General features: G+C 39.2%; 1 protein-coding gene across 1 annotated transcript; it reads right to left on the bottom strand.

The window, feature by feature from the left end:
- Nucleotides 1-4,879: 4,879 nt before the first annotated feature.
- On the bottom strand, nucleotides 4,880-24,467 carry DTHD1 (death domain containing 1). The gene is made up of 10 exons (XM_074147639.1): nucleotides 24,197-24,467; nucleotides 18,913-19,726; nucleotides 18,073-18,403; nucleotides 17,227-17,406; nucleotides 15,989-16,233; nucleotides 14,291-14,455; nucleotides 13,412-13,701; nucleotides 11,898-12,142; nucleotides 5,942-5,999; nucleotides 4,880-5,169 (listed from the first exon to the last, which is right to left on the bottom strand). The coding sequence occupies exons 1-10, from the start codon at nucleotides 24,465-24,467 to the stop codon at nucleotides 4,880-4,882; spliced, it is 2,889 nt and encodes a 962-aa protein (XP_074003740.1).
- Between the last annotated feature and the right edge of the window lie 293 nt (nucleotides 24,468-24,760).

The raw sequence follows: 24,760 nt of genomic DNA, 5'->3' as shown, positions 1-24,760 counted from the left end.
GATCTTTATCCCATTTCTCTTTGTTTTGACAGACAGCTGGGCTGTTGACAGCTCTGTTGACTCGGGCTCAAGGAGCCCAGCATTACTTAAAGCAGCAGGTCTCATGTTGAGCTGGGTTAATGCTAAACAGGGCATGCTCGGGAACAAAAATTAGGAAATTACAAGGAACTAAAAGATTAAGATACAGAGAAGGTACTACCAACCACCAGACCAATTCCTTCTCTGTTTAGCTGGATTTTACCAGTGATTTAACTAGGGTTAAATAGTACCAGTGAATAACTAGGGTTATTCAGCCTGGAGAAAAGGAGGCTGAGGGGAGACCTTCTCGCTCTCTACAACTCCCTGAAAGGAGGGTGTAGCCAGGGGGGGTCGGTCTCTTCTCCCAAGTCATGGGCGACAGGACTAGAGGAAACGGCCTCAAGTTGCGCCAGGGAGGTTCAGGTTGGATATTAGGAGAAATTTTTTCACTGAAAACCTACCCTGTTGGAGCTTGAAGCCATTCCCTCTCGTTCTGTCATTAATTACCTGTGCGAAGAGACCAGCATCAACCTCTCTACAGTGTCCTTTCAAGTAGTTGTAGAGAGTGATGAGGTCTCCCCTCAGCCTCCTCTTCCTCATACTAAACAGTCCCAGCTCCTTCAACCGCTCTTCATATGATTTGTTTTCCAGGCCCTTCACCAGCTGCTTCTTCACTATTTAAATAGTTAGGTTCTGTATTCTGTCGGCTAAATTGCAGTTGTCTAGGTTGTTTCTTTATGAGCAACTGGCTTCCTCTCTTGGTTCACGTTCCGTTGAGTTGCCTTCATTGCTTAGCAGAAATATACGGCATCACCTTTTATTTGGGGGGTGGGGGTGGGGAAACATACCCATTCTAAGCAATAAAGCTCAGATTTTGCTCTCAGTCCTGCATGTTTTCTACAGCCAATAAAAACACATAGCGCAGAGCAGGTTTGTCCCATACAGACCACGTTCTTCGCTATATTTTGGTTACAGTTCAGCGAGTCTAAACCTCACTGAGGGAACCCTTTCATTTCAGAGACAATATTTGGTTGAATGAAAAGCAAAAGACAGCTTTGGTGCTAGATCAGAAATTGGATTTTCAGCGATAGTCTGCTCATATCAGCCTGCGACTGGCATTTGCTGTTTGAAAAGAAGCAAAATAGTCAGATATTCATATCTGACTATCCTTCCTTCATATCCTTCCATAAGGATTGAGAGCTGTCTTAGTTGACATCCTGTTGCTCCTCCCTTTCCAACACGGTCTCTTTGGATTCTGCTACAGCTTGATTTTAATTTACTTTAGCCAGAAAGAGCTACATTTTGGATTCTAATTGCTGCTGATGTCATTGTTCTGGCCTACAGAAGGCCACATTTTGGTCTGAAACCTGTTTTCTTGGGAGGTTCAGTTTACAGACTATGAACTTTAGAGGGGAAGAATCTCTTCTCTAACAAAAGAATTGTTTCTGTATATAGAAATAAATGTTTTCGTATATAAACCTGGTGGTTGATACCTAACATGAAGGGAAATCCCCCATATTGCCACCTCCTGCCAGGAGTCCCTGGAGTCAGGGAAACCTGGAAAAAGGAGGATGCTTCTGTGGACACCTGGTAGAGCAAAGCACAAGTATATTTGCTTTGCATGAATTCTCTATACAATTTTTTGTTAAAACTTGAATTTTAAATATGCTTTTCTGTTGCAGTGTTTTTTTTTGAGCTGGTCCTGCTCAGTCAGACACTGTAGAAGGGGATGAAGTCCCTGTTGTGCATGAAAGGGATATGCTGGGGAAAACTGTTTGGGTTGTAGTTAGGTGGGGGTCAGTCTCCTTCTCCCAAGGAACAGGCGATGGGACAAGAGGAAACGGCCTCAAGTTGCACCAGGGGAGGTTCAGATTGGATATTAGGAAAAATTTTTACATGGAAAGGGTTATGAAGCCTTGGAATGGGCTGCCCAGGGCAGTGGTGGAGTCCCCATCCCTGGAGGGATTTAAAAGCCGGGCAGACGTGGTGCTGAGGGACATGGGTTAGTGATGGGTTTTGTTAGTGTTGGGTTGATGGTTGGACTCCATGATCTGAAATGTCCCTTCCAACCTGGATGATACTATGATTCCTGCCTCAGGAAAAGGCAAACCCATTTGTGGGACTGTTTTTACTCAAGGACCTGGATGGACTTGGTGGGTGGAGGATGGAGCTCAGTGCTACTTATGCTCTTCTAGGAGCTGAAATACCAAAAACTATGATGGTTACCAGGAAGAGCTACCAGGGAAAGCCCCAGCACAAGGCAGACCAGGTGGCAGAGGTGAGGAGGGAGAGGAACAGAGACTACAGCAAGACTAGTTACTAGTTTTAGACTCAATGTCACCGCAAGAAGAGGAAAAATAACTAGTGGGCCCAATGGTTACCTCCTTAGAGAAGAACAACATTAATTGTTATATTAAAAGTTGTTAATTTTTTTAATCTATCTTGTCAGTTTTTTCCCGACTCTTCAATAAAATGTATGGGTGTTTTAGTCACTTGATTAGTGTTTGCCACTAAGAAAACCGAGCTTTTAACCTAAGCAAATTTAATATAATTTTACCATTCAATTAATGTAAAAAAATAATTTCAAATTCCTAAGAAGAGGAGGCGGAATGCAGTTGTTCCCATGGTACAGAAGCTACTGAAATGCCCACAATTCTTGCTGCTTTGCACTAATGTTAATGATACTGTACAATGGAGTATCTGGGTCCTTACAGATGACTTTCAGTTTTTAGCAGTGTTTTATTCACATATTTTCCGGCACGTGAAACACGGGCATTCTTTTTTTTCTTAGGCACAGGCGCCATCTTGTGGCAGAACATTGGTAGTTGTATTAAAATATTAATTTAGATGGAAAACTGAAGTCGGATTTGTTGCAATATTTCCATTATTATTTCTAGTACATCATCCATTGAAGCATGATCACAACATACATATATTCAGTCCTCAAGAGAAGGCACTGAAGACAAAAGATCTGATGACAAAATGTGTTAGGGCACGGAGGGAAGCGTGATAATATTTTTCACTAAGAAGCAGGCAGTTTACATTTTAAAAACCATCTTTATTTATAGAAAAAATTACAAAAGGAAAGGATGGTTGTGTCTCAGTGAAGGCATTAAGTTCCTCCTATATTATGTCTTACAATTAAAAATTGATAATCCTACAGAAGGAGACATTACTGAATAGATGAATTAAACTAATTAATACTATTCCTGTTTATCTTTTCTTTTGCAATGCAATTTTTCTCATTTACAGTAGTGATTTGGAAATGTGGCAAACATATGACCTCTGAAAATAAAATATTCAGACTGGCAAAATGTATTGCAATTAAGATTCGTTAGGAGGATATACGGGGATTCTACATAGTCTAAATATTAAGAAGACTTAATAATAAATAATATTATTATTTATTTATTATTTTTATTTAATTATTATTATTTAATTTATTTATTATTATTTATATAAATAAATTTTAGATTTAGATTAATATTTAAAGTTTATATTACATTATTAAAGTTGGGGGGGGTTGAAAGAGGAAAACAATTCATGCATTGAGTCCAGAAGAATAACAGTAACTAGAGAATAATTATGACTTGAAGAAAGAGCTGCATCTATTGTTTGTTCTGTGTTGCTGGAGCAGAAGGGAAACCGCACAGATGTGACAGTCTGTGTAGCCACAAATCGGTATCTGTGTGTGTAAATACCAAGCTTTCTCCCAGGATTGTGTGGTTCAACAAAAACATCCAAGTTCAGCTTTTTAGATAAATTCATGGTTGTATGAGGTGGATGGCAATATAGCAGCAACTAACAGAAGACTGTCAATTAGAATCTTATTTCAGTAGAAACACAGCTATAAAAGGAGAAGGACTTGGGAGTATTGGTTGATGAAAAGCTGGACATGAGCTGGCAACGTGCGCTGGCCGCCCAGAAAGCCCCAGCATCCCACCCCAGCAGCGTGGCCAGCAGGGCGAGGTGGGGGGGATTCTGCCCCTCTGCTCTGGGGAGAACCCCCCCAGTGCTGCCTCCAGCTCTGGGGCCACCAACATCAGAAGGACATGGACCTGTTGGAGTGGGGCCAGAGGAAGCTACAAAGGTGCTCCGAGGGCTGGAGCACTTCTCCTATGAAGACAGGCTGAAAGAGTTGGGGGGGTTCAGCCTGGAGAAGAGAAGGCTCCGGGGAGACCTCCTTCGAGCCACTTCCAGTCCCTAAAGGGGCTCCAGGAAAGCTGGGGAGGGACTCTGGATGAGGGAGGGGAGCCCTAGGAGGAGGGGGAAGGGTTTGACACTGACAGAGGGGAGATTGAGCTGAGATGTGGGGAAGAACTTCTTTGGTGTGAGGATGGTGAGAGCCTGGCCCAGGTTGCCCAGAGAAGCTGTGGCTGCCCCATCCCTGGAGGGGTTCAAGGCCAGGTTGGAGGGGGCTTGGAGCAACCTGGTGTGGTGGGAGGTGTCCCTGCCCAGGGCAGGGGGTGGCACTGGGTGGGCTTTAAGTTCCCTTCCCACCCAACCCATTCTATGTTACTTAGAATTCTGGACATAAATGAGTTTTTAGAGAATAAAAAATGTCAATTGAGTATGGTATGTGCAAACCATTGAAGTCCTTAGAAACCTATACAGACCAGTCTGTGATCCTTCATACCTCTGTTTTCAATATCTCACTTTTCCACAGGAGAAATGTTCTTTTTTGGCCAGCAAGGACATTGCTGCTATACTTCGGTTTACTAAAGAGGTTGCAAATAACAAATAAATAAGCCGTCTGATCCCTGACTGGTTTCCCTGTCACTTGTTCATCCAAAGATACCACGGAAATATCTGCACCTTTCAGGAAGAAGAGAAATGGGGCTCTTGGTTGCCAGTGAGTCGGTCAAGCAAACGCTTTATTTTGCCACTTAAAATGAAGTTCTTCGGAAAGGTCGCTTCTGCCACTCTGCCTCAAATACCGAGACAGGAGCCGCTGTTTATCCGCCGACCTTGGAAGGGTCTTCTTCCAGCAGCAGAGCAGCTCGTAGATCTGGTGTGCTAAATTATCGGGGCACTTCAGCCTAACGAGCTGCAGCAGGCTCCGCCGAACAGGGAAGCGTAAAGTAAGCAACGACGTATTGTCTTCCGCCAGCTCCTCTGCCAGCCAGGACAGCACGTTGTCCCACGCGGCCTCTGAAGGACAAAAATTAAGTAAAAAATTAAGTAAATTAAGGGCGTTATTCTTCTGCTATGTCAATCCTTCTTTCTTTTGGAAAGCTTTCTAAAGCTGGAGGCTCAGTGGGTGAACTCCCCGACTAAAAATGGTTTGTTGTTTACTTTAACGGAAGCATCATCACTTCTTATTTCTAATGCAATTTTTGGTAACTCCACTGCAACAAGAAATTAATTTAGTCAAGAGCAGATTCAGCAATTATCTGTAACTTTTGGAACTGCATGGAGAAAGTGGTGATAAAGTAGAAGGGTTTGGGCATTTCCTATAACTGATACGTCAGCTATACTGGAATCTTCCTGTAAAAACTGGATCTCCTTATACAAAAAATTATATGCTGTTCAGGCACCCCACCGTAGCGTTATCTATCTTACAAGAGCTTTTTATTGTCTGGTAAACAGATCACTTTTTTTTTTTCTTTTATATCTTTGAATATCTTTTAATATGGTTGGGTTTATTAAAATGGTCTAAAACCTCATTTATTTCCAGAATGCTAAGTATCAGAGAATGGTTTGGGTTGGAAGGGACCTTAAAGATCACCCAGTCCCACTCCTCTGCCCTGGGCAGGGACCCCTCCCAACCAGAATATCTTTTAATACATTAATTCTTTTGGTTCCTGAATATGGCATTTTAAATTATCAATCACAGCTGAAACAAACCTTGGCATTTAAAAAAAACCTAGCGAATATAACCATTATTTAGATTGATATCCATATATTATGTATGTGCTCTTACCTGACGAATCAGAGGAAATTCTTTTTGTGCTTGGTGGGCGGTTGATCAGCTTTTCGTGCTATCAAAGACAATGTGTTGAGGAAAGAGAAATGACTAAATGAGCAAGGGATGAGGCGTAGGGTATGGGAGCGGATTGCAGTAAATCAGCATTTAAGGTTGGCTTTACCTACGCAGAGGATTTGTGTCGTTATTGAAAACCGGTGAACACCATCAGCAGGTATAAATTAATATACAGCTACTAAAATGATGGAAATGGATTCTAATTTTGAATATTGCATTAACTTTGCCTTGCTGTCTCTGCGTTCTTATTGCAACTGTGCATACCATCCTGTTTCAAGGAAAAATAACAGTTTCTAGGTGTACAGTAGCTGTTTGTTAGCTCTAGAAATCATATTATGTTTGTAGCTATAGCTATTCAGTTTGCATAGTTCAACTTTTAGTAAGAAGTCATTAAAAATCATCGTAATTGAAAAGACAAGTTCCATTAGAAAGTAGAGAGTTCTTCCTATTTCTTCCTCTGAACACAGGGGAGAAAGAAAAAATACTTTGTACTTTTTCCCTATTGATTGAGAAAAAGGAAAGTCTTGTGGGCTTTACTGTTGTTTCCTACTCCATAAAGAATATGGAATTATTTACATGAGCACTGAGCACAGGAAGAGATTAATTTGTGTTAAGTGAAGTTCAGCTCTATTTTCTATGAAAAGCTGTAATTGTCTTTTTTTTGGTGCCTTTTCATCAGGCCTGTACTTGGTCATCCTGGTAGGGGGTTTCACCACGCAGAGGATGCTTGGCAGTGCAAAAGCATCCTGTACTTTACTCATCTTGAGATATGAAAACAGCATTACATGGCTAAAAAAGAGCCCTCAAAGGGGCCTAAAAAAGGGAATATAAAGCTTTTCCAGAAGGGGGCATTGTTTTTCTTCCAAGACAGCTTTCTTTGGCTTCGTTTAATTATGCATTTATATTTTTAAACTTATTTTCATTCATTAATGAGAATTTAGCACCTCAAAGGTCTGTATGAGATTTTCGAAGTTACTGTAGATGAACTCAATTACCCATGCATTGACTTTAATCTCAACCACTTTGTGCTACTTAACGTTAAAATAGTAGTATAAATGATAGGAATTGAAAATGAGTATTGTCTCGAAACGGCGTAATAATATACAATGCATTAGATCTAAAACATTAAGTCTGCCTTTAAAGATTAAATGTCGGTGGTGAAGCGCTAAATTCGCCCGCGGTTCAGCTGCACTGGGCGCTGGTCCCGCTGTTCTGGTTGAGGGCGTCAGTAAAATACTCTCAGCGGCCAAGGCGGTTTTCTAGTCTGGAAGGTCCTTCAATAGGCAAAGCAAATGCCTTTCCGAGGCAAAGGATCACACGCTATTTTGGCTCTTAGACAGTCATTAGACGGAAAACTTCGGCAGAATAGTAATTTGATAATGCTCGTATGGATTACAGCAATCTCTTTTTTTGCAAAGCATTCCGATTTGAGGCAGTAATAGGGGAGTGCTCTGTCAAATAGACCTCTCAGACACGACCAGACTCCAGTAGCATATCAAGCAGGACAGAGAGAAAAGGAGAAATTAACCTTTTGCGTTCTTTAGCCCACTTTCACATAAGTACAACCGCTTTGAAATCAGTGGAAATGTTACCGATAGATGCACACAGACTCGACATCGGGACCTGATCCACTCTGTTTAACTTGTGTTGAAAATAACGGGTTTGACCAAGGAAATGAAAGCTGCAAAAACAGGAATTGTTAGTGAAGATCAGCTTCCTTCTGTACACGTGTACCACGTTCAAACTAACAACTGAGCTGAATGGTTGTACACAAAGGAAACAACCACTGCCTCGACCACTGTCAGAAATATATTTGTGAGAGAGTGGATAATGTGGGCACATAAGTATAAAAATGGCTTATTGTCTATAGAGTTACTGTCTTCTCTCCACAATTCAAGAGAAATTTAGGTGGGAATTTGACAGAAGTGAGTGCAAATGTAGTCAGAGTGGTTGCCTTAAAAAGATTCCATCTGTCTTTGGCACCACCGAAACCAGGCATTGTGGATGGGACTAACTTTACCATCTGGCAAAATAAAGGGGGGAAAAAGAAAAAAAGTAAAAGCAAAAACTTTGTTTCATTTTGCTGAGAAAACTTCTATTGTTCCTGGCCACACTGTGTGTTTGTGATCTCATGTAACTTGTTAACATGGTTAAACTGAAGTTAAAATGTTTGTTAACTCAACAAAGTAGTAGAAACGTGAATAGACTTTGCTGTTCTTGCCCTGTGTTTGCTGCTCTTTTGGGGATTTTATTCCCAAGCCCATGAAAGGCTGGAATTCTGTAAGCAGCTGTGTTAGTGTGAGCAATGAATACTAGGAACAACCCACCATTATCAATAGGTCAGGTATAAACACTGATGCTTTCAAGATTTGTGCTGGCATATTTGCTGTACTGTAATAATATATATATATGATAAAAACTAGCAAAACAGAAGGATCTTTGCTTGAGTTTACGTCTACGCACACAAATGTGGTCAGATTGTTGTAGTTCCTTTGGTAATATATACCAACAGCATCGGCATAAGACTAATTATGGACAGTGCCAGTCTTGGTTCATCTTCTATGAACATTAGCACAAGACTTGGACTTTAATGAAATGGTAAATAGCAGTTGCGTTTGACAAATGGCTGGTGTGGTTGTTGCTACAATTAGTGCATTAAATTTCTCCCTAACTGTGTTTTCTTTACCAATTCTAATTATTTCATTCTATTTCTTTTATTCATTAGAAAGCCCCCATGAATGTGAAGATATATCTGATTGAAATATGTTGATTGGATCATGGATAGTAAAAACAGGATAAACGTTCTTATGTTAATTTTTACTGTCAGTGCTTTCATCGCTGTTAATAATTATAAGACATATAATAAGATACGGTAAGTAATTAGAATTTCCTTTTCATTGCTCTGGCATTTAATTGCATCTGGATCATTATGCTTAGTGTACGGTGCCGTCTCTCTTCCAGTCAATTCCTTTTCTAGCTCAAACACATTTTTAACTGCTGCAAATATCCCGTTAAAATGAGTTCACCATTTGATTATTTTTGTATGTAAAAAGTATGTTCTTTTACATTACTGGTTGCACCTGTCACTTACCAATATCATTGTTCTTATATCCTGTGAAAGGGGATATCATCGTTCCTTTTCCAGTTCCTCCATGATATTTATAAGTTTATACAATATTTCAACTTCTGTCGAAAATGCCTGAAGTGTTGTCATCAATGTGTGTTCTCTCTACCTAGAACCACTCCATGTTCCTGACCCCTTCGTTCTTTCCTCTTCTTCCAAATCCTCTTCCTGAGTTCTGTGACCCGAACCCCAGGGCGCAGTCATGATGCGGATGCCTCATATATATATATATGGCATAATCTTGTTCTCAGTTTTGTTAATAATTTAGAACATTCTACTTACCTTTTTAGTTGCTGCTGAATATGTATTACATATTCCTCTGGAAGTTTTCAGAGAGGAAATGACCAAAGAAGTTTGTTTTTGAGTGGTAGTAGGTAATTTAGAATCTAGCAGTATGAAATGACGTAGGTACTTCCACCCCAACAAAACACTTATTAACATCTAAATTTTCAAGTTTATTTTCTAGCTGCTCAATACCATCATATTCTGTGTTTTTTCATAGAAAGCTTTAGTACTATGAATATTTTGTGCTGTCATCAGACTTTTCAGTTGGTTATTCAGAAGTTTCTGATGAATACTGGAGCTAGTCTTTTCTCAGTGGTGCCCAATGACAGGACAAGAGGTAATGGTCACAAACGTGAACATAAGAAGTTCCATCTCAACATGAGGAGAAACTTCTTTGCTGTGAGGGTGGCAGAGCCCTGGAAGAGGCTGCCCAGAGAGGTGGTGGAGTCTCCTTCTCGAGACATTCCAAACCCGCCTGGACACGTTCCTGTGAGACCTGCTGTGTGTGACTCTGCTGTGGCAGGGGGTTGGAGGAGATGATCTCCAGAGGTCCCTTCCAACCCCATAGCATTCTGTGATTCTGTGATATGTTAGCATGGATCTGTGTGGGTCTTTACTAGTAATCATCTTCCCTTAGGAAAATTGACTGCTTTTTCCTACTCTTTTCTCCCTATCTTTCAGCCAGCAAACAAACCAAAAGTGACTATTTTTTTATTCTTAAAATTTCTGTGAGTTTGTTCAGTATGGAATTCAAGATTTACTTGGCTGGAAGAAATTATGAAGAGCAAAAGAGTAAACAACATTATAACTTTGTGTTAATGAATATTACCTGTCACTAGACTGGTGTTGGTGAAATTCCCATTTGCCTTGTGTATTTATATACTAAAAGTAAGGTGTGTTGTATTTCATTTACTAATTATTCGCTAAAGTCAAATAATCAGCTTCATTGATGTTTTATAATTCTTCAAAAAGATGATAAATGAACTAGCTAAATTATTAAGGAATATTTCTTCTCTGTTGATAAACCTGATTTTAGGCACTATCAGTTTTAAATTATTACAATGGATGGATGGAATATAGATCAAAAAGCAGGAGAGTTCACCAACTACAGCAAATTAGGACATTTTGTGGACTACAACGACTTGCAACAGAAGGGAAGATGATATTTTGATGCTGTTCTTCATTCTATAGATTGTTATTTTATTCTGTGTAAGACAAAATACAAATCTCATAATGAAAAAGTTATCAATATGCAAATGTTTTCAAGCATTTTGATCACTTTTTTTTGGCCAAATATTTGCATTTAATGAAGATTCTAACTCTTTTAAAATGCGCTTCTTCAAATATATTTGCAGGAAGCAAAAGAAAAATTATTTGCAAGATCCTGCAACACTGATTTCCTGAAATGATATAATAACCCTTTCTCTCTAAGCAGGCTTTTTATGCATCAAACTGGAGTCCTCTCTGCTTGAACTTTTTAGCTGAAAGTAGAGCCGCTACTCAAAAAAAAAAAAAAAAAAAAAAAGATGTAGAGAAACTATTCCCAAAGGCTATCACCAGTTTTTTTAAATCATCCCACTGGACCTCAAGAGTTTGTCTTTCTCTCTCTGTGAAAAGATTTCCCTCTGCCCTGTGGAAAAGCAAAGTGCTTGAAAGCACGTGGTTCTTAAAATAAAACTTAGTTGGTCACTGAAAGAGATCTCCTCTTAAAATCTTCTGCAGATGATCGTTCTTAATTTTTACTTGGGAGAATGGAGATGAGAGAGAAATCAAGAGCTATGCTTATGAAATAAAAGGTGTATTTGCAGGTGATAGCTTAAGGAAGAGTGAATTAAATTCAAAAAGAGATGTTACTGCTCGTCACCACCGATTTAGACCAAGTGCTACTGTACATATTTTGATATTAAAATGTATGCAAACTCAATAGCAGTAGTCTAGCAGCAGCATTTTGTATGATATAGGGTGCTGATACGCAGGCTCTTTGAAAAGATTACAATGAGTTTTCACTGCAGGTATATTAAAGATTAATTTATGTAGCAATAGCTTTCACCAGAGATAGAAATAATTGCAGAGGCTTATCAGGCATAATAGGAGAATCAGGTGGTAGGAGAAAGATAGGTTACATCAGCCATTTAATGCTCCTATAATTTGCAATTCTGCACTCCCAAGACAAGGATACAAGAAGTATCAAACTGAAACTTAAATAATGCTTTCTCAAGTCCATCCCAAGTTTGGGATGAGCAAACAGGTGAAAAATTTCTGCTAAACGGTTTTTTCCAAGCTTGTACTTGGATGGATAAGGGTCTCTCCCACATGCTAAGAGAAACTCTGAGGGTGTTTGTACATTGCTGATGGATCAGAACTTCTCCATCAGTGACTCCTGTGTGTATCTGTAAAGCAAAAATCATACCGAGATCCTTTCACCTAACAAATATGTGGTAAGGGAAAAAAGGAAATATTTCTAACACTGTGAAGTGAGAAACCCACCTTTGGTAATGTCAGTGCTAATTTACACAGTGGGGTCTGGTGTTCATAGTCACCACATGGCAAAGGTTGTTCCCATTTCTTGGTTATCATCTCTCTGGTAACTTTATAAAACACTGCTGTTCCTTTGTAATGAGGTGAACTGTGGTTACCGAATTCATCCACTTCTTTAATTTGGAGCTCCAGCCTGGGTTTCCTTTGTGAATGAAAAATCAGCCTGTGGACTTTTCCAAAATCTTTCCCGTTCTCTGCAGATACAAATAAATAAATAAAAAAAAATTTTTTTACACTGTATTTCGAGGTGTGGCATCTAAAATAATTCATTAGGGTGAGTCAAATAGAGCTAATCACATAAAATTTGGTTATCTCTCATTGTTGTTACTTTTTATTGAACATCTGAGGTTCAGTAGTTGAAATGTCCTTATAGTTAGCTGTCTTGGCCCCTGAATTGTTGGCATAAGGAGTACGTGGTGAAGGTTGTGCTATAAATTGAAAAATAAGGAACACAGAAGGGGATGAAGTACATAACATAGGCAGAAATAAAAATGAAACAGTTTTGTGAATGGAATTCAAAGTATATGCTTTCTGGTTATCCAGGATGGATACCTGTCTCTCTGTAACAACAAGATGAATGGAGGTAGAGACGTAGGTGCATTTTTAGGATTTGTAATTCCTTTTTAATTGATACATCTATAACGTTATCCTTTGCATAGACAGACAGACATTCCTTGGGGGTTGGAGACTTCCCTTTTTGAAGAATAATCCTTCCTTTAAGGTAAACAGAGTTTACATACAAAATGTTCAGAGGGCCAAGTATATATTTACACGTTCTTTCCAAAACTAGCAGAAGAGATTATATGTAATTTCGTGGGGAAATTTTTCTGAGGCTTCTTATCTCTTCTTCCTTTAAGCAAATCTCTGAATGGTGGTGGCTGCTGCATAGAATTTTTGAGGCTGCAAATGGAAACAGCATAAGTCTTGCATCAGCTTCATTCATAGTGCTGCTCACAAAAAGCAACATTTTGCCCTGGATTTCAGTGTTTAATCTTGCCCACTTCAAGTGAATTTACACGGATAAAATAGTGGACTGTTTCTTTTTGTTTGGAATCTGTTTAATTCCTATCAAATGTTCTTTACATTAAGAAGCCATAGACGGAATCTTGCCCTTTTGAAATAAAAGGTAAAATCCTAGATTTTTCTGAGGAACCAGGTTTCACAGAATGGCAGAGGTTGGAAGAGATCCCTGAAGATCATCTTGTCCAAACCTCCCCTCTGCTCAAAGCAGGGTCATCTGAGCTGGTTGCTCAGGATCTTGTTCAACTGGTACATTTTATTTTTAATATTTTTTTTGTTTGTTTCCCATGTAGTTCATGAACCTATCATTTAAAAGCAAGAAAACACTCAAATAACTAAATGTGCTGTGACTGACCCCAATCTACTAATGTTCACATGCGGTATTTCTGAACAACAGAAGTGGTTGCTACTGTTCATCCAGACGCGTGAATTAATGACCTTACCTGAAGCAAAAATATTCCCTCTAAATCTAAAATGAATCTGCTCTCCTTCCCGTAATGGGAACTGCTGCGTAGGCTCTGGGGGACCAAAGTAGCCCTCCTCGTGGAGCTTTTGAAGTTCCCACGTCAATTCTTTGGATGCAGAGAGCAAAACTACTATTTTATAGGGGTTTTCTCTTTTCCGATACAGTATCACATTAGCCATTGTGCTACAAACAGCTTCTTCCAGACCCTGAGCAAAGAGGAGAAGGTACGTGTTTTCCAAGAGGAACGAAAGGCGAATGACCACAAAGCTGTATTAGGAAAAAAAAAAAAGACATGAAAATAAATAACTCTGTCTTAAATCATTTTATCAACTTCTAACAGTTTCTTCTAACACTCAAAATAATCCAGGACTCAAGTCTCCAATGGACCTTTTGCCACCTCCTTTTCATTCTTATTTCCACATGTATGAAAGGGTGGAAATTTGCCTGCTTCTGTAGTGCAGCGTATATTGACTCTGTATCTATGAATTCAAATACATACAAATTTTAGATGAAAGTAAGATAATATTTCCTAATAAGAAATTCCAAAAACATATTATGGTTTTGGAGTCAGAGACCTAAATCACATTTTTGAATTAAGGTTAATGTCTGCATTTCCTGTTTCAAGTTTTATATATATTACGTTGTGTACAGTCTAAAGATGAAAAATATTTAAACAAATTTATATTTTCTGTAATTATGAGTAACAAATCGAAATGATCTTATACTGCAAAGCGGGATAAAGAGATGCTGGCAAGTTAATAATTAATACTGGATGATTTCTTATCGCTACTAATTTCAATTACTTGAAAGTAAATATTTTAGTAAATAAAGTTTTATTAAACTATTTATACATTACCTTTCTAAATGTTCATTTAGTTGAAATGATACAAGTCCATTTCGTGCATTCTGGATAATAACATCATCAAGCACCTTCCACCCCTCTTCTTTGTTTCTGTGACCTAATAATTTCAAAGTATCACTGAGATTCTCCCCATTTTTTCTCACAGATGCACTCACAGCCCTGGAAAACCAAGAAATTATAGGAAAAAATATAATGAAAAATAGATCCTGCAGAAAGAGTAAGTCTGTCATTGTAGCTCTGCTCGCCCTTCTGCTTTCCTTGATGACTACATATGTTTTTCCCACCTTGCTGAAAGTCTATATCTGGAACTGTACTCCATGAGTAATTGTTAAAAGTTATTTTTATATTTTTTTCAATTCTCCAGAAAAAGGAAAAAAAAAAAAAAAGAAAAGAAAAGAAAAAGAAAGGTTTCTGTCTAAATGAATCCAGTTTAATCTATAGCTTAATATCATGCACAGTAATTATTACAGATTGGTTTTGAGTCATTCATCAAGATTTAGATTTTCTAGAAGCACCTTTTCCTCCCGAAGCAAATATTACTCAATAACCATAAAGGAATTTAGAAAATAAGACATGACTGCTATCCATTATCTCTTTCCACAGAGAAAATAAAAGTAGCTTTTCTTCAAATCAGGTGATTATATCGATATCACACTCAGAATCAGGCAACTGTAACGTGACGTGCTCTGGCTAATTTATCCTAATGAATGAAACACAAGGGTTTTTTTCACAGAAGCCCATAACTCTCCTCTCACACACCCCCCTCCTTATAATTTTTTTTTTTTTAAACTGGATAAGCCTTTCTGAAATGAAAATGGCTTAAGCCTTTCTGAATCTGGAGTTGCCCACGGTAGCAGAACTGGAAGGACAACGATCAAATGGTAAGTTCAGATTGATTTTTTTTCCTGCATGAGACGGTAAAAGCAGCATCTGTTTTTTTGACTGTCAAAATAGATGAGGTCAGCTTCAGCCTTTTTTTCACCAAAAAGTTTTATCCGTATCCTCTTGTGCACGATGGAAAAATTTTATTGAACTGCAAGTTAACTGAAATGTAGAGGGTTTTTTTAGGAGTCCTCATGTTTTAATGCTTTTTTAAGACTTTCTGAAAAGTCTACATTTTAGAAATTTTGTAGGGAGTGCTTTGGAAAAATCTGGGCCTTTATCTAGTGCGGCAGTTCCCACAAAACTGACCTACTCCCAACTATTATGTCATAAATTTTGACCCAGCCAGCCATGGGAATGCGTAGAAGTAGAGATCAGAAAATTCAAAGGCCAGGGTAGCCAAACCACATCCTTGTAAAATAACGATCCCGGCAGCTTTGAGACGTGGTTATTCTCCATGTTCAGTGTTTGGCTTTGGTGAAAATGGTTGGACATTTCTTGCTGAAAAAAAAAAACCCACTCATTTTTCATCCTTATTTTTGTTAGAAATATAGTGGTTGGCGGTGGGCAGCATATGTAGAGACTGTACATCAAATGCTATATGAATTTTCTGGGTGAAGCTATAGCATGAGAATTGTGGGGATTTGCTCTAGTGTTCCTAACAGCGTTTCTAAGCATAGCAGACTGTTCTAAGGAACTAACACATTTTTAATAAAAAAAAAAAAAATAAAAAAAATTAATCAGCAACTGTTAAAATGAATTCATTTTCATGCTTTGAAAATGCTGAATTTGTAGGGAAGTTGTTCTTACCGAGGATGGTGTGCCATAGCAACCCTCTTTACTGTAGCGCTAATGGCTCTTGCATGTTCTGTCTCATCTCCTTGCCTTTTTTTTTCTGGGTTTGGAGGACAGGGCAGAGTAATAGTGACGGGGCTGTTAAATGCTTGGGCTGAAGGATGCTGGACATAAACCAGTGCACTAGTAGATACCACTGAGTGGTACGTATCGTGTCTCGCTTTCAAGGTAGAAACCAATGATGGTTCAATTGGCTGAACCTAAATATGGAAAGCAATCATACAATTAACTTGCAAATGAATAAATCTTCTCTGATATTCCTGTTTTGTTTTGTTTTTTTTAAATAGATTTATCTTTTGGAATTAGATTACAGAGAAACCTCTCTATAACCCAGGAACAACCCAAACAACGTATCAGCGCTTTATACAATGCACAACCAAGTGCTTGAGAGTCATCAGAAACTGGAACCTTCATGGACAAAAATATTTTGATTGTTTTATTCCTGCTTTCAGTTCAAGTTTTGAAACTTCTGAGCTCCCCCAGAGTTTGATGATTTTCTAAGATTTTTCAAATCTGTATTTTTTTCACTGTTAATCATAGAATGGTTCTGGTTGGAAGGGACCTTAAAGACCATCCATTGGGCAGGGACATCTCCCACCAGAGCAGGTTGCTCAAAACCCTATCCAACCTGGCCTTCAAGCCCTCTGGGGATGGGGCAGCCACAGCTTCTCTGGGCAACCTGGACCAGGGTCTCACCTCACTTAATTTTATCTCCTCTGTACCTCTGAATCAATGTTTTTATGGGGGAACGGAGAAACACTTTATAGCTGACGCAAATCTTGAGATTATTCTCAGAAGAGGTGACAAACCCTTCTGTTGCGCTGCCTGGTACAAATGATGAAGGTCAGGTGAGAAAAGTTGTTCCATTATCTTAAATGCTGGGTCAAGCAGTTGAAGTTTGTAGTTGGTGCTTATGTCACTGTTGAAAACAACTATATTTTTCTAAAGTATATCAGACAAAGGTAGATGGTTCTTATTTTCAGCTACAGATAGCATTGACTACTGACAATATTATGTGGCTTTAACAAAGTCAACAGGAAACCATTTGCTGTGTATACAGGATGTGGAGCTGCAACCACTTTTCACTTTTTCTAACAACGGAACAGGTTGCCCTTTAACGTTATTGACATCTTTGCTTCAGAACAGATCAGAAAACAGACTCATGAGACAAAGATTGTGTATTTCAAGCTCACCTTTAACTGCACAGGTGCTGGAGAACTGAATGTTTCTGGAGGGTAATAGAAAGAGATTCTAGAATCCACGCTCAGCTTTTGCGAGAGTCCTGTCTTTGGAACAGTAAATGTTTCTTTCTTTAAGCATGACATCACAGAAAAAACACCCAGCTGGTAAATTTTCACTTCTGCAAAGTTTTCCTGCATAAAAAGAGTGTGGGGTTAGAGAACACTGGAGGCAAAGGAAGCTCTGTTCCACAGCGGATTAGCATTTTGAGAAGGCAACGTTATTTATAGAGTAAGCTGTGAAATGAAAAGAAATTAAATATCATGGCCACCTGGATGCCCAGTTATTTGGTGATTTCTAGTCCTCATGTGCATTCCAGTGTATGACTGGGGTGAAATGACATAAGCTTATAAACTGGTTGATGAATCTGGCCCAATGCAATTCTTCTGTAGTTATAAAAAGAACTATCCTGTGTTTCTTTGAGATGCAGTGTGGACTCACACACACAGATTTGTGTTACTTCTCTGTGATCTGAATGCGAAATAATTCCCCTTAAGTTTTTACTTTTATCAAATAATACAATGTATTATGCTTATTTACAAAAATAATGAACCATTACTAAAGCATTAGTATATTGGGATCAAGAAATTGCTTTAACATTATGAGTGGAAAAAGGGACCTTGTTAAATACTAGGTTTGAAATACTTGAAATACTTGAATACTTGAAAAAGTAGGAAGACAAGTTCACCCCACATGGCAGGCAATACAGCTTAATAATGACATCTTTACTAGCATAACTCCTCAGAGGCTTAACTGGGAACCTGGAATGATGTTTTTACAACGTTTAGATTGTAACCAACCTTATGGTTTCCTTGGTATCCCTCCAAAGAAATGGGAGTCAAGTAGTTTGATTGAAAGTTCCCATTGGTCATCTTCACCACGATCTCCCGATAATTTCCTCTGAAGCATGAAGTAAATGGGATCGCAACGTTGATAGGGAAAGGGATTTTTTTCTCAAGATCAGAGCATTCAATACTGATGACATTGCTGACCAGCTCCTCAGCATCATCCACCACCAAGGAACTGGTGTCATTGACTATCTTACACTTCAGGTTCTCCAGAGCAGTTGCAGGAGCTTTAATAAAACAAGCTACTTCACATTCATTCTTACCGCTCTCTTCCACTGGAAATCTGGAGGAAAAAAAGAACATAAAATATTAGTCTTTATATTTTGGGTGGAGTGGCGCCTTGTATTTTTAATTAGTACTTTACTATAACGATGTGCTGCATTGCAGCATAAGCAGATCATTCATAAAATTATATCTTTATGAATAGATGGGAAAATCATGAAAATGTTTATGTTTAGCTTTTTTCAGAGCAGCTTACAAATTATTATAAGACTGACTAATTGAGGTCCTTCTCTACTGGTTTCGAACAATTTGGGAATTACTAACTTGACTGGCTGTGACTCAGTCCTTCTCTGGTATAAAAAAAAAATGCAATCAAATAGAAAGTTATAGTTTTCTTTAGACCAAATGGAAGATCTTCATTGTGCATGCTGAAGTTGTAAACTGCTATTATGTGCATGACCAGCAGCTCTTCAATACGTGCACATTGAGTTTCCGGGCCCACAGATGTTTATATGTGTGCTAATAAGCAATATTAATGTACATCTGTTCCTAAAAAGAATATGTCCTTACTTTTTGGTCATCCAGTGTCCAGATTTTTGTATTTCTTCTGAATCATTCACGGAAGGATTCACAGCAGTAAGTTCACGTGTTTGTGCTGAAGATGTGAAGGTCACTAGGTCATTCCTGCAGATCTCATGGTTTGTTTCCACTTTACTGCCTTCCATTTGCTCTGTCTGTCTATGTTCTTGACTTCCTACCTCTTTTGAAGATTCTTTGACTACTGCCTCTTTTTCCTGTTCAAAAAGATTCCTAGCAGTTCTGTCATAAATGTCTTTCAACATCCCAGATGGAATGCCTTCCCCACTGCTCCTAAGAGCATCGTGAAAAGCCACTTCTGGAGACTTTTCAGTAACAGAGCTACCTCCATGAGGTTTGTCTTTTTCACTGCAATCTCTTTTCTCTGTAACAGCGTTCATTGGTAGTCTCTGTTCACCATCTTCCTTTTTTATTGGAGGTTCTCCGCTAATGTCCTGTTCTCCAGCAGGTAAGTTTTCAGCTAATGATGCAACAATGTCTTTTTCCACAGTTTTAGTTTCACTCAGCTGGATTTGATTAACATTCTGACTTTCCGCCTTGTTCAGGGAAGGAGTTCTTTGGGAACATCTAGGAGGTTCTTGCACAGATTCTGTTGCTTCTCCTTCAGAACAAATGTTCAGAACTACATCTGTTTCTCTTGATGCATTTTGAGCAGCCTGGATCTGAGAATCATCATTGTGTCTGGAGCTAGCAGCACAAAGTTTATTTTCTGCCTCTTGAAGGTGTGAGACTGTAGTTATCAAACAATCCTTCACTCTCTGCAGACAATCTATAATTCCATTGTACTCTGAGGAAAAAAAAAAAAAAGTAACCAATTGAATTTTTCCATGAAGTCTAGCAAAAAATGTGCAAACTCCTATATACATACCTGATAAATTCCACCTAATTCCATAGTGCCATTCAATACATGAAGCACAATGCATTTCTTGGCTTCCACTTAATCTTTTTGCATTTATTGCTACTCAATTTGAGTGAATTTCTGAGGAATTGAATATTGACAAGTACATTTGTGTACTTGTCCAAGTACAACTGCGTATTTGTCAAAGTACTGCTCTGGCAACTCCAACAAACACCTTCCTAGTGATCGGGCACCAGCTAAATTCTTAATGACAATCAATCTAAAGCATGGAATTGGTAAATAAATAACACAAAAATACCAGCACATTTACAATACTGAAGTTCAGCAGTTTGTAGCATCCAGTTATAGGATTGGTGAAGGTTGCTCTTGCAAAAACACTTGGTGAAGAAGGATGCATGAAAAGCGCACAGTGCTAGCTGCCATTCATGTAAGATTTTTATCTTTAGCGTATTCACTTTATGATCTTTTAATTTATGACATTTTTCTTTGCTTACACCTTTTCTTAGAAATCCTTCCAGACATTCTTTCCAAGGATTTCAGATGTATTACTTTCAGCTCTCCCCTCACCTCATGCTGTCAATCTCTACACCTGGAACTGTGTCTTCATTAATTAGGAATATTGCAAACCCCTCAGAAAATTTCTTGCTTATTTCTCTTTGCTGCAGGAGGTCCCGGAAAGCTTTGTTTTGCGGGTTAAATCCAGTGAAATTCAACACAAATTAAGAAAATTGTACAGAATGAAAGACAGTAGGGTGTGCTCTCTGCTTATAATGGACAAAGACACACAAGGGAAGGACAATAGAAAGGGCTGATCCAAGTCTAACGGGAAACCACTGGCTTACACTCATTTTCTTCAATAAAGCCATATAAGGTAAATCAATGACTCAAGGTTTTCAACTAGGAAAATAATTTCATTGAGTAATGATGACATCACTCATATATGATCTAGACAGGCCTTTCATCTCTATTTGCATCTGATTGACTTAAACCTACAAAGTGTTCAGTTCAGAATAAAGCTTTTTACTTGTCGAACTCAGTCTAAAAGTTACTCCTTCGCAAGTTACTCAGTTCCCGAATGACTTGTTATTGGATTTTGACTACATTTGGGGGGAAAAAGAAAAAAAAAAAAGATGACACAAACACATTTTTAATATATATTTTACACCAGTAGTTCAAAGAAAAAAAATAAGTTTGTTCTAAAGTACTGCTCTTTTTCCAGGGGCGTTTTTACAGTAGTGAAGAAGAACTTCTAAATAGTTTAACAGAGCTGAGAAATAAAACAAGAGGACTGGAAATAACACAGCTTGCACAGCTTCGTTTGCATAAGAGGGTGTAAAAAACAACTTCTCTGTATCACTAAAAGGCAAACCTCAAGCTTTGGCAACACTGCCAAAATTAACCTGTTTCCTCCCTGAATTTTGCATTTTGTAAACAAAACCAAAAAAACTACAAAGCGAATCGTACAGCTTTTTAAACTTCCCTAAAATCAAATTTGAGGATAACGGGTTCGTTTGAAACAATGGCATTTTCCTGTGCTGGGAATGTGACTTTCCTCATACTGCCGTGCTTAAAGCCCAGCAACGACTCGGCCTTTGTAACTTTACCCAACTGTGTCACACGAAAAGACACTTTTTGCACCCTGTTACAAGGTTAACCTCGAAATAAGCCGCCTTTTGTGTTACCCTTCCCAGCCCCCGGTCACCGTCGCTTTTCTAACACTTCGCTTTCTGTGCTTTTCTGATGTTTGATAACGCAGCTTTGGAATCCAGTGGCAGTTTATGCGCAACCGTCTTCAAACCTTTTTGCTTTTTTTTTTTTAAGGGGAAACCGTTAGACGAGGAAAAGTAGCTTTTTGGAAGAAGAATGATACTGAATTCTTAGACATCTTAAAAATAAATAAATTAATCACATAGGCCATGAGGCCAACAGGGCAAAGTTAGCTTGATCTTGGAGCTTGGAAGCAGGTCCTTTTTTTTTTTTTTTTTTTTTACAAAAATGTTCTTTTATTATTGTGGACACTTTATAAAGCTGTAGAACAAAGGCTCATAAACGTGGGCATAAAGATCTCTGCCTGGAATCTCTCTCTCTGTCTATGCATCAGGCTGTTAGACCAATATTAAATGCAGAAATATTAGTTTTCTTTTCTACTTTGATGCCTGTTTGTTAAAACGTTGTTTCTGAGGAAAAGGAGTTGTTTCATCGTAACAAAAATGATCCTGCTTTTTTTTGTTTTCAGGAAAATAAATCTGGATTTGTTCCTCACAGTAAACAGTGCTGTTATTATAACGACACCGTTATAAAAGCACGAAATTAAATTTTACGTGATTACCCGTAAACTAAGATGGCAGAACTCTTTCTTATATTTCTTGTTTTTAACTGTGGTGTTACTTGTAGAGGACTGTAGACGATATATATATTGGGTTTACTCGGTGAGGCGCTGGCAGTGAGGGGGCTGCAGAGGCCTCCGTGAGGAGAGGCCGGGGCCGCCCTGTGCCGGTCACAGCCGGTTCCAGCCGGTTCCAACCGTCTCCTCAACAGACCCACCTGAGGACTGATCTGAGCCTGTCAGTGACGCTGGTGCTGCCTCTGGGAAAAGATACTTAAGAAAGGGCAAGAACACCAGAGAACGGTGAGGAAACAAGCGTGAGGAAGAGCCCTGGGAACACCAAGGCCCGAGAAGGAGGAAGAGGAGGTGCTCCGGGCCTTCAGCAGAGATTCCCTTGCAGACCATGGGAGACCATGGTGGAGCAGGTACCCTCTCTGCAGCCCGTGGAGGACCCCACACCAGAGCAGGTGGATATTCTGTGAAGGTACTGCGGGAGAGGGTGCAGCAAAGGGCTACAAAGATGATGAGGGGACTAGAACATCTCTCTGCTGAGGGACTTGGGTCTTTTTAGTCTGCAGAAGACTGAGGGGGGATCTGATCAACACCTATAAATACTTCAAGGGTGGGTGTCAGGAGGATGGGGCCAGTCTTTTCTCAGTGGTGCCCAGGGACAGGACAAGAGGGAACGGGCACAAACTGGAACATGGGAAGTTCCATCTCACCATGAGGAGGAACTTCTTTACTTTGAGGGTGACAGAGCCCTGGAAGAGGCTGCCCAGAGAGATTGGTGGAGTCTCCTTCTCTGGAGACATTCCACACCTGCCTGGACACGTTCCTGTGGAACCTGCTGTGTGTGACTTTGCTGTGGCAGGGGGTTGGAGGAGATGATCTCCAGAGGTCCCTTCCAACCCCATATCATTCTGTGATCCTGTGATACTGCAGCCTGCAGAAAGCCCAGTTTTTCCTTCCAGTGTTACCAAAGCATATCCTTGAAATGTAACTAGTGTTGAAAGGCCTTATGTGTATTCTCACAAATAATGAGGATTCTATCCTTGAATTTATCAAGCATGAGCTAATGAACAGAACGCCTAGTCAAGGGACGCAAGTATTGTATCATTCTCGAGGAGGCACATCGAGCATAAGGACCTTGAGGATGGTACTAATCTACATGTTTTGAGAAGTTTCGCCAACTTGGCAGGAAAAGTGAAAATTCTTAGTGTTCTAAGCTGAACTACCTTCGTTATAATACTAAAAATCACACCCATAGTTCAAGAAGACCCTTACCTAGGTGAAGACCTTTCCTTTGAGCATGCGTGGTAGCTATAACTTGATGGTGTAATCATATGTAAATTACTAACCAATCAAATATAGGTAGGAGGTACTAATATTATAATGATGCTGTAAAACATGTATAAAAATCATGCATAGAGTTCTGATGGCTGGGCATGACAGAAGGAGAAATCCCCCATGCACCTGGTGCTGTAAATAAACTAACATACGCTTTCTAAACTACAAACCTAGTCTGGAGAGTTTTATTACAGATTTTTGTTGTTTTAATTTTTTGCCTGTGTTTTTCAGTATCCAAATCTATTTCAATGGACAATAAATTAAATTAATTTTTTCCCTCAGTCGAGTTTGTTTTGCCCATGACGGTAAGTGGTAAGCGATTCCTTGTCTTTATATCGACCCATGAGTTTTTCCATCTTATTTTCTCCTCGTCATGTTGAGGAGGGGGAGTAAGTTTCTGGGTGGGCATTTGGTGTCTGGCCAAGATAAATCCACCAAAATACAATATACACAAAACTTTGAAATGGTTCTGCTTAGATAATTTATTTTTTTCCTGAGAAAGTCTCATATTTCTCAGTATGAAGTCTCATATTGAATCTCATGTAATAGACTTGAAAACACTGTGAGACAACCGTTGAAATATGAATTCATTTGGTCTAATGAGTGATCAAGTACTGAAATATTAACAAATGAAAAGTAAGGTCCCCCAGCATCATCACACGGCAAAACTTAGCATCCAGTATACCCAGTCCATTCTGTTTACAGGCATGTCCCTCCATACTTGCCTGGACTTGCAGTCGATTCCTTGTGTTTGTCACGGAGAGTACTCAACAAGTGGCAAGTGTCTTGAAGGCTTTCCGTAATGTTCTCCAGCTGCCGGCTGAGAGATCTGCTCAGCTCTTTTGTTAACGAGATCAGCCTAAGCACATACTCTGCTGTACCTTCATTATCCAGGTCGCTTTTCAGAAGCTCATCTCTTGCTAGCAAGTTCAGGTGCCAGATTTTTTCCAGGAGTTGGCCTGATTCGCCTGCAGGTGTAATCTTACCTTCAGCCATTTCCATTTTGTGTTCAGAATATACTAATACAATTTCTTTTCCTGCTTCCACAAGGTGTTGGCCTTGGTTCAGACTACCACACTGTTTAGTGGTTGAAGCCTGAACCACGTTTCAACAAGTGCTGTATTCCACATACGCTGACACATCAAACTCTAGCTCAGAAACTCTGAACTGATGTTGATATTAAAAAGTTCCTAGGTGACAGAAAGGAGTGGCTCTGGTAACTAAGGGCAAGGACTGCCAAGAGATGCCAATGTACACAACGCACCTTTAAGGGAGGTTATGAAATCCCA

The sequence above is a fragment of the Numenius arquata genome, chromosome 5 (genome assembly GCF_964106895.1).
Source record: "Numenius arquata chromosome 5, bNumArq3.hap1.1, whole genome shotgun sequence".
NCBI classification, from domain to species: Eukaryota; Metazoa; Chordata; class Aves; order Charadriiformes; family Scolopacidae; genus Numenius; species Numenius arquata.
The sequence above is the reverse complement of the archived record's forward strand: the minus strand, read 5'-3'. Positions and strand labels throughout refer to the sequence as shown.